The sequence below is a fragment of the Benincasa hispida genome, chromosome 6 (genome assembly GCF_009727055.1).
Source record: "Benincasa hispida cultivar B227 chromosome 6, ASM972705v1, whole genome shotgun sequence".
NCBI lineage: Eukaryota > Viridiplantae > Streptophyta > Magnoliopsida > Cucurbitales > Cucurbitaceae > Benincasa > Benincasa hispida.
In genome coordinates, this window is record NC_052354.1 from 10,177,078 (window position 1) to 10,191,488 (window position 14,411).

At 33.5% G+C, this 14,411-nt stretch overlaps 1 protein-coding gene across 2 annotated transcripts; it reads left to right on the forward strand.

Annotated features, from left to right (window-relative positions):
- The first annotated feature begins 226 nt into the window (after nucleotides 1-226).
- On the forward strand, nucleotides 227-7,006 carry LOC120079544 (probable prolyl 4-hydroxylase 7). Of its 2 annotated transcripts, none has more exons than XM_039033759.1 (8): nucleotides 227-576; nucleotides 683-766; nucleotides 933-990; nucleotides 1,092-1,196; nucleotides 5,405-5,462; nucleotides 5,579-5,754; nucleotides 5,854-5,914; nucleotides 6,492-7,006. In XM_039033759.1, the coding sequence occupies exons 1-8, from the start codon at nucleotides 482-484 to the stop codon at nucleotides 6,788-6,790; spliced, it is 936 nt and encodes a 311-aa protein (XP_038889687.1). In that variant the 5' UTR covers nucleotides 227-481; the 3' UTR covers nucleotides 6,791-7,006. The 2 variants fall into 2 exon arrangements, with proteins under 2 accessions (XP_038889687.1, XP_038889686.1); XM_039033758.1 differs by having other exon boundaries at nucleotides 228-576; nucleotides 680-766.
- The last annotated feature ends 7,405 nt before the right edge of the window (nucleotides 7,007-14,411 follow it).

Sequence of the window (14,411 nt, forward strand, 5' to 3'; positions counted from 1 at the left end):
TATATTGATTAGAATATTTTCAAATTTTTAATCAAATGTTTTGAGGAATATTTTAGATAACCATGAATCCGCACAAAAAAAAACATGAAATAAATGAAAATAGGAAAAAAAAAATATTAAATATATTTTCTAAATAAAGGAAAAAATCTTAATAAATAAATAAATATATTTTCTCAATCTATTTGAAAATATGGAAAAAAATTTATATCAAATGAATCTTTCTCTCTCCGTCGTAGTTTCGTCGTTTTTTTATGTAAAAATTCCAAAAAATAGAGAGATTTTATTTGAAGTTTCTGAATGTGCAATTTCCGAAAAACAGGCCACCGATTCTCAATTTTCATTTCATTGTCTTGATAGTTGAATTTTGTAATAAATTCAAAGCCATTTACTTTTCTTCTTCCCTTCTCGCACATCGAAGAACTCTTGAGCAGTTGAATTTTTTCTTGTTCATTTCTCCGATTTGATATCGGAGAAAACAATCATGGATTCCCGACGATTCCTCGCTTTTTGTCTCTGTTTTCTCTCCGTCTTTACAGGCTTCGCTCGCTTGCCGGAATTGCGTTCGCAGAAGAAATCGTACGATTCTTTTCTTTCGTCTTCTTCTTGCCCTTCATTTTTTTTGGTAATTTCACGAATCCCACTGACGCATGGATTTGGATTCAACTGTTTTTGGAATCAGAAGTGGATCTGTGATTCGATTGAAGACGGATTCATCTCCGCTCGTTTTCGATCCAACACGAGTCACTCAACTCTCCTGGGAACCCAGGTAATCTGTCTTTCTCTCTTAGGCGATCGAATAAGATGCTCCTTTACTCTCTGGCTTGATTATGTAGAAAGATAATCCTGACCACATTTCCCATCAATCAGTTTTTAATGTATCCTTCATTGGCGATGTGTTTGTTAATATTCCTCTGAAAACTTCAAATCTATAGGGCATTTTTGTATAAGGGATTTTTATCTGATAAGGAATGTGATCATCTAATCGATCTGGTAAGTAATTTTGGAACGGTTTGTTTTAATTTAGATTTCAATATTGTGGTAATTGCATATGTTTGTTTGATATCTATTATTTTCGGGGGGAAATGGAATAGGCCAAGGATAAATTGGAGAAGTCAATGGTAGCAGATAATGAGTCTGGTAAGAGTGTAAGTAGTGAAGTCCGAACGAGTTCTGGCATGTTCCTTCGGAAAGCCCAGGTGCGTCAGTTTATTTGAATCATCTCATCCATGATTATAATGTTCGACTTTTTGAACTTATTTTTATGTTATTGGATGTAATAGAACGTGGTATCATGGTATGTTCTTGTAGAATTAGGTGAGAAGGATAATGTAATTGTAGATGTTAATGTATGGAGTTACAAACGTGTTATCCAATATCTTGGTGTTGGTAAACATTCTAAGGTGAAAACTTCTAGGGAAAACTGTGTGAACTTGTATAAATTATGACTGCATGAATTTTCCATAATGTGTTTGTGCGGATGTATGTAAGATTACTTGTTTTAGACAGAAAGTGATGTCTGAAAATAAATGAAAAAACTTGTTCTCGATGTGTAGTTTGACCTTGTATATGTGTTTGGGGCATTGTTTTGGAGGAGAATTATCAACATCCCTGTTCAATAACCTGTTCCAACAATATCCCTTGATATCATATCATGAGGAAGAATCCATCTACCCTCTCTCTTCTTATCATCATCCATACTGTTGGCATTGGATGTTCAACTAAATGACATTCTTTGCAACATCCTTGACTTCCTCTTCCTTTGAAATGGATTGTTAGAACCTACAGATCTCCATTTAGAAGAGTAGTAGGGTAAATATTCATTGTTATTACCTCAGGTGTTTGAGAACTTGGTTTCTGGGATTCTGCTTGTCTTTAGAGAAAATGATTTCCTTCGTTAATAAAACTTATGTAGAAGATATATTGACTTCAAGTCTAAACACCTGGTGAAATGACCAGAAGAGCAATAATAAATTGCTATTTTCGTTAAACTTGAAGCTTCAATATATCTTCTACACAAACCCAGCTGGAAAACTATGAGTTGTATCAATGTTTCATAATGAGATTACTCAAGTCCCCTCCCGAGCTTATATCTTAACCCCAGAAGGAGGCGTGAAGGCAGCAGACACTTCCCTTTTGTAATATCTGCTGTCTAAAAACTTATTTTCCAGCTAAAACTCATAGTTGAGTAATCTCATTATGAAACATTGATACAAGTCATTACCATTTAACAAGTAATAAATACAAATGTACAATGTTTTTGTACATTCCTATTGCAAATGTCGAAACGAGATGATTTCTACAATCATTCCGCCGACTGGTTCTAGGCACAACCCATCGTCCTTTTCTTGATACCTGGGGGATAAGAAAACATTTAGAAAACGTGAGCTGGAAGACTCAGTGAGTGGTAATTTGAATTAAAATAGTATTTGCTTTCGAAAACATTTTTGGAAAGATAATATCACAACATATGCAACCATAGAATATATCATCTCAGTCTGGTAATTGAGACAAAGTTGGCATGATCACATATTCCTCCAAATATGCAATAAATCATCAATAACCTGGTTTGGGGAACCAATTTCTAGTACCCCAAACAACTCGTCAAATATGCACATGTCGACAATTCCCGCTAGATATACCTGGGCACGCTGGCAATCCCAGCCAAATGTCCACGAAATATGCTAACAATATCCTAGGTACATTTTCCAATTTCCAATCAAACCAATGAAAAACAAGCATCCAACGAACCATAGTCAAAACAATCATCCAATTAAAGAATGGTAAACTAGTAGTTAAAATCCAAGAAAACATATTTACAGATCATGCCAAGTTTTCAAAACTGTACATATATATTATCACATATGTATAAATACATTGAAACAATCAAAATAAACCACTCACCGTTGCGGGGTCTGCTTCCTCCAAAGTTCTTAATTCCCTTATTTCCCTTGTATTAACCAAGTAATTGCTTAGATTCCCGTGCTTATGGTTAATCATAGTCTTGAAACAATTCAAATTTGGTTTACTAACTCTAAAAATCCCAAAACAAACCTTTGAACTGGAAAAAGACAATTGATGGCTGCAAGGTTGACTTTTCTGCACAGTTGGGCACAAGGGTTGACCTTCCCTACACAGTTGGGTGCATGGTTTGACAGACAACTTGTTGTTGATGCAAGACAACTCCATCTACCGCAAGGTTGGGCGCATGGATGTTGCCAATGATGCCAAGATTGTGCCAACTTCTTCCAATCACACTTTTATCACTCTCTTTTTGAAGGACTTTTGAGTTGTGAGGTGAAAGAGAAGTCCCTGAGGGTATTTATAGGCTCTTACCCTTCATCCTTGTCATGCTTCCTTGCCACCAACACATGACACCTCCACCTTCCAAGCTTTTTGAGTGTCAACACCACTGTAGGCTGGTATCTTACTTCCTTGCCACCACCAACTTTTATGTAAAGCATGTTGTGCCTATCACCCACAAAGCCAACACATGCTACCCTTTGAGTTGGCCAACTCTTGTTTTGCATGCCCAAAATTGCATCTTCATCTTCTAGCTCCTACTTAAACCAACCAAACTTCACCCGATTGAGCCATACTCCTCTCTTTCTTGCAATTAATTTAACTTTCCTACCATGGGCGCATGGCCCTCTTGTTGGGCGCATGGTCCCTCCATCCATGCGTCCAACTCCCTCATATTTTCCATTCTTGGATCTAACTTCTTTTTTGTTGTACTATGACTTCTCTTGATTATGTCCGAAATGTTCAACAAGGCTTGCTATGCGTCCATCCTCTCCCCTATGCGCCCATCTTTAGTTTTTCCTAGGGTTTCTCTAGTTGTCATGTCCTATGTTGTCAATCACTTAGCCATACTTCTTCTTTCAACATCCCCCCTAGCCCCTAATCTTGTAAAATCTTGCACCAATCTCATGTTCACTTAAGGTGTGTATGATTCATCTCATGCTCTCTTAACTTGCTAACAACTTGACTCTTAATATTCAAGAACTTCCCATGAATGCATTATTTCTCATGATTGACGCATGGTTGCCCTTGTTGGGCGCATGGACCCTTCTTTCATGCGTCCAGCTCTCATTTCCTCCCTCTTGGTTTTTGTTTCCCTTGCTACAATAGAATTTCTTCCCTCCAAAATGTCCAAAATTGCCCCCTATGCGCCAACCGAGTAAGTGTTCTCCTCCGATTAAAGCATGGCTTGATTATAGCATAGCCTCTTCCGACTAAATCATAGCGTGATTGTAGCATAGCCTCTTCTGATTAAAGCATAGCTTGAACCCTAGTATGCGCCCATGAAGCCCTAGTATGCGCCCATGAACCCTAGTATGCGTCAATGAATCCTAGTATGTGTCCATGAACCCCAGTATGCGCCCATGAACCCTAGTATGGGCCCAACTTGTCTTTGACCATCCTAGGGTTGCGCCCATCTTTGTCCTAGATAGTGTAGCTCCTTGTGTTTAGCGTGTATTCTCCTCCAATTATAGCATAGCTCTCAAGATTTCATCAAGGTGACTTCTTTTTTTCCTTCGGAGTCCAATGAGGGCATCTTGGAATCCTCTCCATGATTAGGTCATGCGCCCATCCCTTGATGTATGCACCAATCATGCCTCATGTGCCCATATGATGATTACTAATGCATGGTTGGCTACATGGTGCCCCAACTAGGCTTCCAACTTGTCTCATTGTTCCCTACTTGATTTATAATAAAGGTACGCACTTGTTCCTTTGAGGTATGCGCCCATCCTAGGCTTACTTCCCTAGGTATGCACCCGACTTGATCCATAGACTTCTTTGTTGTAATTTTTTTCCAAGGGGTTGTCTTATACTTCCACCTTATTCCCCATGGATCCAAAACGGATTCCATAAGATTCCCCTACGCGCCCCAAAACCTACATTATGCGCCCATCTCCCCCCGTTTACTCACTCTTCCATAACTTCTACCTTTCAAACATGGTTCTTTTCTATCAACCCATGGTATAGCCATATCTCCTACTTGTCCCTCATTTTCCCACAAGGCTCTTATGCTTTAGTCAAACTTTTAAATTCAATTTTGGAAAACTCGGATTTCAAATCTTGCTAAGGTCAGGATGTCACAATAATATAGGTCTGCCTATACACTGCAAATTGGTTAATTGAATTACAATCCATTACTAATTTTACCTCCAAGTCTAAACTAAAGAAACATGGATGACAACAATTAAAGATTAAATTTATTTTGTTAGTGATAATATTGATGACAGTATTTAGAATGATCTCTAGACTATTTATTTAAGAAAAAGCGACTCTTGATAGATTTGTTTTACATATCAATTTTTTAATATTTCAATCATGGCTTATGCCTCAAATCGCTTTGAAGCTGAATTATAATGTATATGATTTGTTTTGTGCTTTGAAGGATGAGATTGTTGCTGCCATTGAGGCCAGGATATCTGCATGGACATTACTTCCCGCAGGTATAATTGTTGGTTGCTCATGGTCATGGATGCAATTTTTTCTTCCCTTTAAATTTCAGATTATAAAGCTATTCCAATCACTTACCTTTCTTTCTTGGAACTGTTGTTAAAATCAGAAAATGGAGAATCCATTCAAATTCTTCACTATGAGAATGGTCAAAAGTATGAACCACATTTTGATTTTTTTCACGACAAGGTGAATCAGGAGTTGGGTGGCCACCGAATAGCCACAGTCTTGATGTATTTATCCAATGTTGAAAAGGGTGGAGAAACCATCTTTCCAAATTCAGAGGTATGGCAATGGTTCTGCTACTTCAGTGTCTTTGTTTTCTGAAAGACGGAAGTATATTTTTTTTTTTGTTGCCAACTGTGATGACTTTGTCTTCTGCAGTTTAAAGAATCTCAAGAAAAGGATGAAAGCTGGTCTGATTGTGCTCGAAAGGGTTATGCAGGTAGGTATTTTTATGAGTACAGATCACAAGTCATCAATGTATGATGCTACATTTTCAATTTAGAAAAGGCCACGGATGGCATATCCATCATTGATAGACCTTCCCTGAAGTATCTTGAACTTGATCTTTCTTTCTGGTCTTTGAGAAAGGGTACTCATCGCTGGCAAATATTCTTTATAGTGAGCCATCTTTCCAAGAGATGCTCGTCTGCGTCATTGATTTGTCACTATAGTCTACTCAATCTATAGTCTGGTTTAGAAAAACTTTGGTTGTCCAATTAGTTTGAAACGTTAGCTGAGACTATTGCTTGTGATTTTGCATGTTCTAACTTGTATTGTTATAAAAGGCACATCTTGACGCCATTACAAAGGCAATGCACACTCAGTAAAACCTATTTGTAGTTCCTTTTTCTTTAGAAGTGAAATATATTGCTTTGATGTTTATGTCTCTAAACATTATTAATTTTGTAGGCTCTATTGTAAAGTGAAATATATTTCTTGACTTTTTCATTATGAGGATCTATTCTATTTTTTTTCCTTGTTTACTATAGCTTCTACTACTTGGCTGTTCATTGCAGTTAAAGCACGGAAGGGTGATGCACTGTTGTTCTTCAGCCTCCGTCCCGATGCAACGACGGATGTCAAAAGCTTGCACGGTAGTTGCCCTGTAATTGAGGGCGAGAAATGGTCTGCAACCAAGTGGATTCACGTGAGATCCTTTGAGAAGGCAACTCGTGTAAGTAGGCAGGATTGTGTGGACGAGAACGAAAATTGCCAGATATGGGCAAAAAGGGGAGAGTGCAAAAAGAACCCGACCTACATGGTGGGTTCTGAAGATGCTTTAGGATACTGTAGGAAGAGTTGCAGAGCATGTTAAAAACCTAGGAAGAAGAAGTACACATCTCTATCTCACTTTTTTTTTTGTTGATTCTGTGATGGCTATGTATATAAAAACATTGGGCAGTAACTGGGTATACAATACGAGTGGATATTACATTTCTTTCATTTAACCCCTTGTAGTAGTAATTAATTAGCCACAAGTGTTTCATTTGGTAATAAAAGCAATGAGAAGTTTTCTCATGTATGATGCTTATTGATTGTAGTTAACTTTTGATTTAAATACTACTTTAGTCCCTATACTATTGGTTTTAATTCATCTTAATTCTTATATTTTCAAAATATTTATTTTGGTCTATATATTTTTAACTTTACTTCATTTTGGTTCTTGTACTTTCAAAAAGTGACTATTTTGGTATATTCATTTTTACTTTATTTTGAAGGGATCAAAATTATTATTTTTTTAAAGTTCGATGACCAAAATAATCAAATTTAAGAGTACAAGGACCAAAATGAACAAAAATTGAAAGTATAGGAATCAAAATGGCCATTGTAAAAGTATAGGAATCAAAATGAACCAAAAGTTATGCTAAATCTTAACTTTTCTATTGAATCTTACAAATGATGTATTTTGTCCCTTCTTGAAATACCTAATAAATTATAGGGTTAAATTACGAGTTTAGTTTTAAACTTTTGTGACTATATTTTCAATGTTATTAATCTATTAAACATAAAATTGAGAGGTAACACATATGTGGAGGACTTTTAGAAACCTATTAAATACAAATTTATTACAATTAAAACTTTCCTCCCTGTTGCAATTTGTTCAAATATTTCTAATGATTTGTTAGGTGAATGAGAAATTTTGGATCGGATTTTCTATCATTTTCTTATTAAGAAAAAGAACATGTATTTTTTCTTTGATTTCTAAACAAAATATCGAAATAATGTTTTCTCCTTAAACTTGCTCAAAAACTTAGTCTATTTGGTAGAGAACCTAAAAACATAAATTAAAATAAAATTACTTTTCATATTTTCAGATATGTATTTGACAGCAAATTTAGAAACTAGATTCTAATTTAAATAATTGTTTAACATATGTTTGATACTATATTATAAACCATAAAACTTAGTTGTAGTTATCTACTAGATATTAGTTGATAATGAACTATTATTAATTTATTTCTGATGTGTTTTATGTTAAAAAAAATTGTGTAACTATTATTGTAATATTATATAATTTATAAAACATATTTTAATTTTTAAAAATGTTCACTTTTTGGAATGGTTTTTAAAATTGAAGCAAAGTTTTCAAAACTAAAAAATGGTCCTTTCGAGAGAAAAAAAGTTTTTTTTCTTCTTGAAATTGGATTATAAATTCAAATGATTTGAAAATAGGTTAATAATTTGAAAATTTACAATTAAACTAGAACATTGATATTAACTTGAAAAATATTAAGATGAGAAACGAGGACAAGAAATGAATAATCAGACGAACCTTTATATTATAGGGTAATTAATTTGTTTCTGGCATTTATGTTTGTAAATGCACTCAAGTCGTTTTCTCCTTAAACTCACACGAATGAATTTCTTCTTCTTTTTTTTTTTATGTAACTTTTTGAATTGAATTTTGTGACATATGAGTGTGTTTGTGTATGTATTAATAATCAATTTTTAATGGGTTTCCAACTAAACATTGGAGTGGGAAGGTTCGCTTTAGGAGTTTTTCAGTAAGGTTCTCGTGGTATTTTAATGTCCAATGCCCTTTGTGTTACCTAAGTATGCTGTAAATTGGGATTTTCAACCCTGATGTTGGCATAAGATTGGAAGAGTTGTTTGAGGTTGAGGTACTTTTGGAGCAGGTCACACCTTGGTAAGTGTGTGGAACAAACTATGCGAGGGTAAGTGGTTTAAATTTCTATGGATTAAATTTGTGAATTAGAATTGGGAGTTAAATGTTAAAATTAATTTGTGCTTTGTGCTTTAGGATTCGATTCAAAGTGTGTAGAATTTGGTAGTTGGTGTGCTTGAATTGAATTTTGTGTTTAAATTTGAGGTAAGTTACCTTCTGCCGGTTCGCCCTCGAATCCAAATATATGTTAAGTATTGATTCCTATGTTGGCTTGGAATATTATGACATGCTTGATTGATCGGTTGGAATTTTGGGAGCTTATGTTTATGCCAGATACTATGTATTGTTGCAGCGTTTGATTTAAGACTTTGATTTTATGCTTATGTCTATGTGAGATTGATAGTGACTGTTAGCACTTCTATCGAGCTATGCACATTGTATGTGGTGAGCCCTTATGCCTATGTACATGGGACCAACACTTATGTTTACAATTTTGTCCTTCTACCTATGAAAGTGTATCTTCGGGTTTGCCCCTTATACTTATGTCTATGTCTATGCCTACGATGCATTTTGTGCACTTGAGTCCCAATAGGAAGGCTAGTAGTTCACCTATTGGGCCCAATAATGCAGCTTATTAGGTATATTTATATACTCATTATTTTCTCTCCACATTTTTCAGATAAAGGTAAAGATAGGCCGACGAATAATAGAGGGGATTCGTAACCCTGCCATTGAGACATGATATCGCTTCCGCACATATGTTTTACTCAGTTATTCTATTTATTTGTTAATTTAATTATTTGCTCAATTTGTTTTAAACTAGAGTCAGGGATACTCCAAACGGAGTTTTTCAAGATTTTGTTATTTAAGCTTTATTTAATGAAATAAAATTTTTATTTCTTTTGATTAATTTTTCTTCAAGAAATCTAATGTGAAGCCTATACATGCATATAATAGCATTCTAGAAGTATGATAGAAAGTTGGGTCGTTACAACTTTTTTCTTGCGTTTATGTTTGTATGAGAGCCTCAATTTTTAACAAAATGAAACTGTCACAACAGTTTTTTAACTCAACAAAAAGTATATATATATATATTATCTACTTTTTATCGTTTTTCAAATTTAGCTCCCATTTTAGAAACTTTTTAAAATTTAGAAACAATAAACGCGGACGTTTATCAAATATGTCCGTTTCTTGAAAAATGAGAAACAAAAACAAGAAACAAAAAAAAAAAAAAAAGAAACATTATCAAACAGGCCCTTTCCCTACTCCCATCCTCGCACTATGCAACTTTTCTTTTTTATCCAATATAGTCGATTACATTTAACTTGGTTATACCATAACACACTCCAAATTTATGAAACATTTAACTTGGTAACACAAAAATGAGATTAGATGGAAGAACATATAGGTTGCACCTAATCCCATACTTTCCTTTTTCTTGCCTAAAAAAAATAAAAAGAAAAAATTTAGATTCGACTATACTCATCAGCCCAACCAACGCCCAATGATATTGTGCCATGTGGCACAAGTGTTTTTTTAAAAAAAAACGGAAAAAAACAATCGAACTTTCTTTTTTTAAAAGATTTGCCGCATGATACATTGTCATGGAGGTTGTCTCGGCCACATAAAAATAGGCACTGCACCAAGTTTTTTTTTTTTTTTTTTTTTTTTTTTTTTTCTAATATGGATAAATATTATATACGATTGCAAAAATATATTATCTTAAAAAATGGTTAAGAATAGAATTTCTAACAAAATCAGCCGCACTATCTCAAGAGATTCTACATATGGATCTCATATAAACCATAAAGAGAGAACCAACATTTTGCTTTTTTTATCAAATTCAGCTCATTTCAATCAAGTACTCACCACAAGCTAACATCAACCAAATAACCCTAATTAAAACAACCGTTTTGTTAGTTAAAAATGGACCCTTTTTTTCTTGTCAAATAAATGAGCTCAAAGAGAAAGGAAAAGAAAAATACATACACAAACACACTCATATGACATATATATTATGACAACATTGCAAAGATCAGCAATCTCATTTTGGAGGCAAGGCAAGGCTCGTCCGGCCTCATTTGGGAGGACAATGTCCGAGCACTCGAAGCGAAAACCGGTGCTCGAGCCACGGCCTCAGCTTCTCTGATGAGCCAAGAATCTAACCATCCAAGACCAGAGAGAAACGAAACTTCGAGGTCTGGTTTGCAAAATTCATCATCATCTCCTTCAACTCCTCAAGAAAGGGCTCCTCAAAGATGCTATCTTTCTTCTATTTTTGGACGTTGTATGGGCCCTCTTGCCATTTAGCCTCAATTTCTTTAAAAAATCTCTTCAAAGTTCATAAGAAACCTTTTATTTTTCCTTCTCTTACTATGAATGAATCTCAGAATTAGGTTAGTATGTGAATTATATCTTCCAATCATTGTCTAAATTAAGTTCAATCTTTCTATCAAGGTTGTGATCTTTTCATTAATATTAATTCATACATCATTTAGAGGGTTCTTATAATTTAATATTATGTGCTTCACAACTCAGCTTTTTGAAACAATGTAAATAGGGACTAACTAGAAAATATGTTGCAAAAAGAGACACGATTATGTAAAGAAAATTGGATTATTTTTATATTCTTTTAGTAGGTAAGAAAAATGGGATGACCTAACCATTGCTCTTATCTAAATATATTGTATGGTGTCGTTACAAATTTTCCTACAAAACAAAGATATCTATACTTTTTGGCATCTACAATTATATTTTAAACATCTTAAGATATTGGAATAATAATAAGAAAATTGTCAGAAATAGCACTTTCAAGTTTTCACTTTTCAAAACTAGCATGTTTTTTTGAAAAATTATTAAACTAGTTTTTCTCGGTCTATCTTGAGCAAAATCGACCATAAAGATTTAGTTAAAAAAAATCAACTTTTTCTAATTTATCGATTATTTTGGGCTTCTTAGTGTATCTCGAGTAGATTACACACCGACAGTTGGCTAATTCTTTTAAATACTATGCAATCTACCCAAACCTTATACCAAATCTTATATATTTTCAAATTTTTTCCTAATTAAGTTATCTTTACCAAATATTATATCAAATACTTACATAATTTTTCAAATCTTTAGCCCAATTTTTGTTTCCACAGTTATATGAATTTCCAAACTTTCAAATGCATTTACCAATTATATAAATGGATCTCAAGTAATTGCATTTTGATTTTAAAATTTTGGGAAAAATTAAATTTGTAAACAAAAAGATAAGATATGAAAAATATATAAAATCTTATTAATCTCAGACAAATTAACATCGAGATTCTATATATTTCTCGTATCTTACTTTTTTTTTTTTTTTGGTAAAATTTGATCTTTATCAAATTTTAAAAATCACAAGTCAATCACTTGAAAACTATTTGGATAATTTGAAATTTTATATAATTGTGAAAACAGAAATTGGGCTAAAGATTTAAAAAGCTGCATAAATATTTGATATAATATTTAGTAAAAATAACTGAATTTGTAAAAAAAATGAAAATATATAAGATTTGGTATAAAATTTGAGAATGTTACATAATATTTGGATAAATTAGCATAATCTCGATGTGTAATTTGTCCGAGATGTATTGAGAAGGCCAAAACAATCAATAAGTTAGAAAAAATTAATTTTTTTAAACTAAATCTTGGTGGTTGATCTCGCCCGAGATGAACCGAGAAAAACTAGTTTAACGAGTTTTCAAAAATCGTGCTAGTTTTGAAAAGTGAAAACTTGAGCGTGCTATTTCTGAAAGTTTTCCAAGAATAATTTGCCTCGAAATATCATTTTTGTGTTATGATAAAATATAGGTTAAATTGAAAATTGGATCCTTAGGGTTTGGAGAAAGTTAGAATTTAGTCACTGTAATTTATAATTAGAATTAAATCTCTATGATTTGATAAAACTATCACGTATAGTTCCTATGGTAGAAACTATTTATGAAGATTTTATCAAATTATAAAAACTATTTTATGAGGTTTTATCAAACCATAGAAACTAAATTTTAGCTTTTAAAACCATAGGACTATTTATGAAGATTTTACTATTTATGAAGATTTTAATCATTGTGATTTATAATTAGAGTGATTTGATAAAGCCTTCATATATAGTTCCTGCGGTAGAAACTATTTATGAAGATTTTATCAAACTATAGAAACTATTTTATGAGGTTTTATCAAACTATAGGAACTAAATTTTAACTTTTAAAACTATAGGACCAAATTCTAATTAGTAATTTAATTGGTACTTCGCAAAATGATTTATCATATGAAAAATGTGCTACTATTAGTATAGATAAGCTATTTTAATAGATCGAATCCCGCGCGGAAGCATGTGAATGCGTGTGCTTTTAATATGTGTTTCGAATTTATAGAAAAATACAGAGAAATTTAAGCATATGTTAATTAAGCATGCTTTAGTGTGAAGAATTTCAACGAGAAAGAAAATACCTTTGAAGACTGTTGGGATTGGTGTCCTAATTCTCCCGAACTCTCGAAGTTTGTAAGCTTTGTACACATTGTTATAAATAAAATAAGAGTTATTTTATTTGCATTTACTCATATCCAATAAACAAAGATCCGTGGTTATTGTATGTAAACTTAAGCATGTATATGAGATATACAAGTGGATCATGTCTTAAGTTATAACCTAAATGGTCTGTAGTATCAGGATAAAGGAGAGATACCTTATCCTGGTGACACTACGGATACGGCCTGTTTTGTAAAGGTTTACAAGTATTGTGAACTACTATAGATGGTCTGATCCTGACCATTCATGTGGAGACATGCGAGCGGGGGTTTCCTATACAAAGAGTTTATATAAGACCGGACCACGAAATGATTAGTCTCTTTATATAACGCCATGGATAATTGAGACTTACATCTCATTAAACCGACCATAGGTGACATGACCTTAATCCTGAGTGTTTTGGGAACTTCTGCCTCTGAGGGTTGTCCTTTGATTAGTATGGGTGAGAGTGCCAGATTGCCAACTCAACAAGCCTAGCTTTTTGGAGATTTGTCTGATTAGGGAGCTGGGAACTCAGTTACACAAGATGGAATTCACTCCTTACTCAAAGCAGGGATAAGTAGATAGATTACTCCCTTAAGGGCTAATTCCGGGTCTTGAACATAGTGGCCACATCCTCTCTTTGGAAGAGATGACCCAGTCGTAGTAGAACTATGACTTATTGTTCATTAGAGGAATCAGTAGTACTTAAGAAGTTAGATGTAACTATAGGGGCAAAACGGTAAATTGGCCCAGCTGTACTTACGAGTGATCTATGAAGGGTTATCACATCGTTGATTGGTTGATATGGACATAAAAATATATCTGTAGTGAGAAGAGTGCAGCTGTCGGTCTTTAGTGGAGTGCCTGACAGTTAACGGATGGTGGATCTTGTGACTAAAGAGTTTAGTCAATTATTCACGTACCGTTTGAGTTTCAAGCTACAGGTCCATAAGGTCCCCTTGGTAGCTCAATGGGTTCAAGTTGAGAATCATTTCTTGGGGTTAGTTTGAAGCGTTCAAATTAACAAGAGGAAATTCAATTATATATGAAATAATTAGTGTGATGTATGAGATACATCAAGTGAAGGAATTAATCTAAATATGATTTACATTAAGTACCATAAAATAGAAAGAGGACTATGGTTTGTATATTTCATGAGATGAAATATTAAAACTATATGTTATAAATATAATATCGTAAGTTGGTTATCATATTTATTTATAATATATTAATTATATGATAATTAATTTCTTTTTCTTTAATAACCGA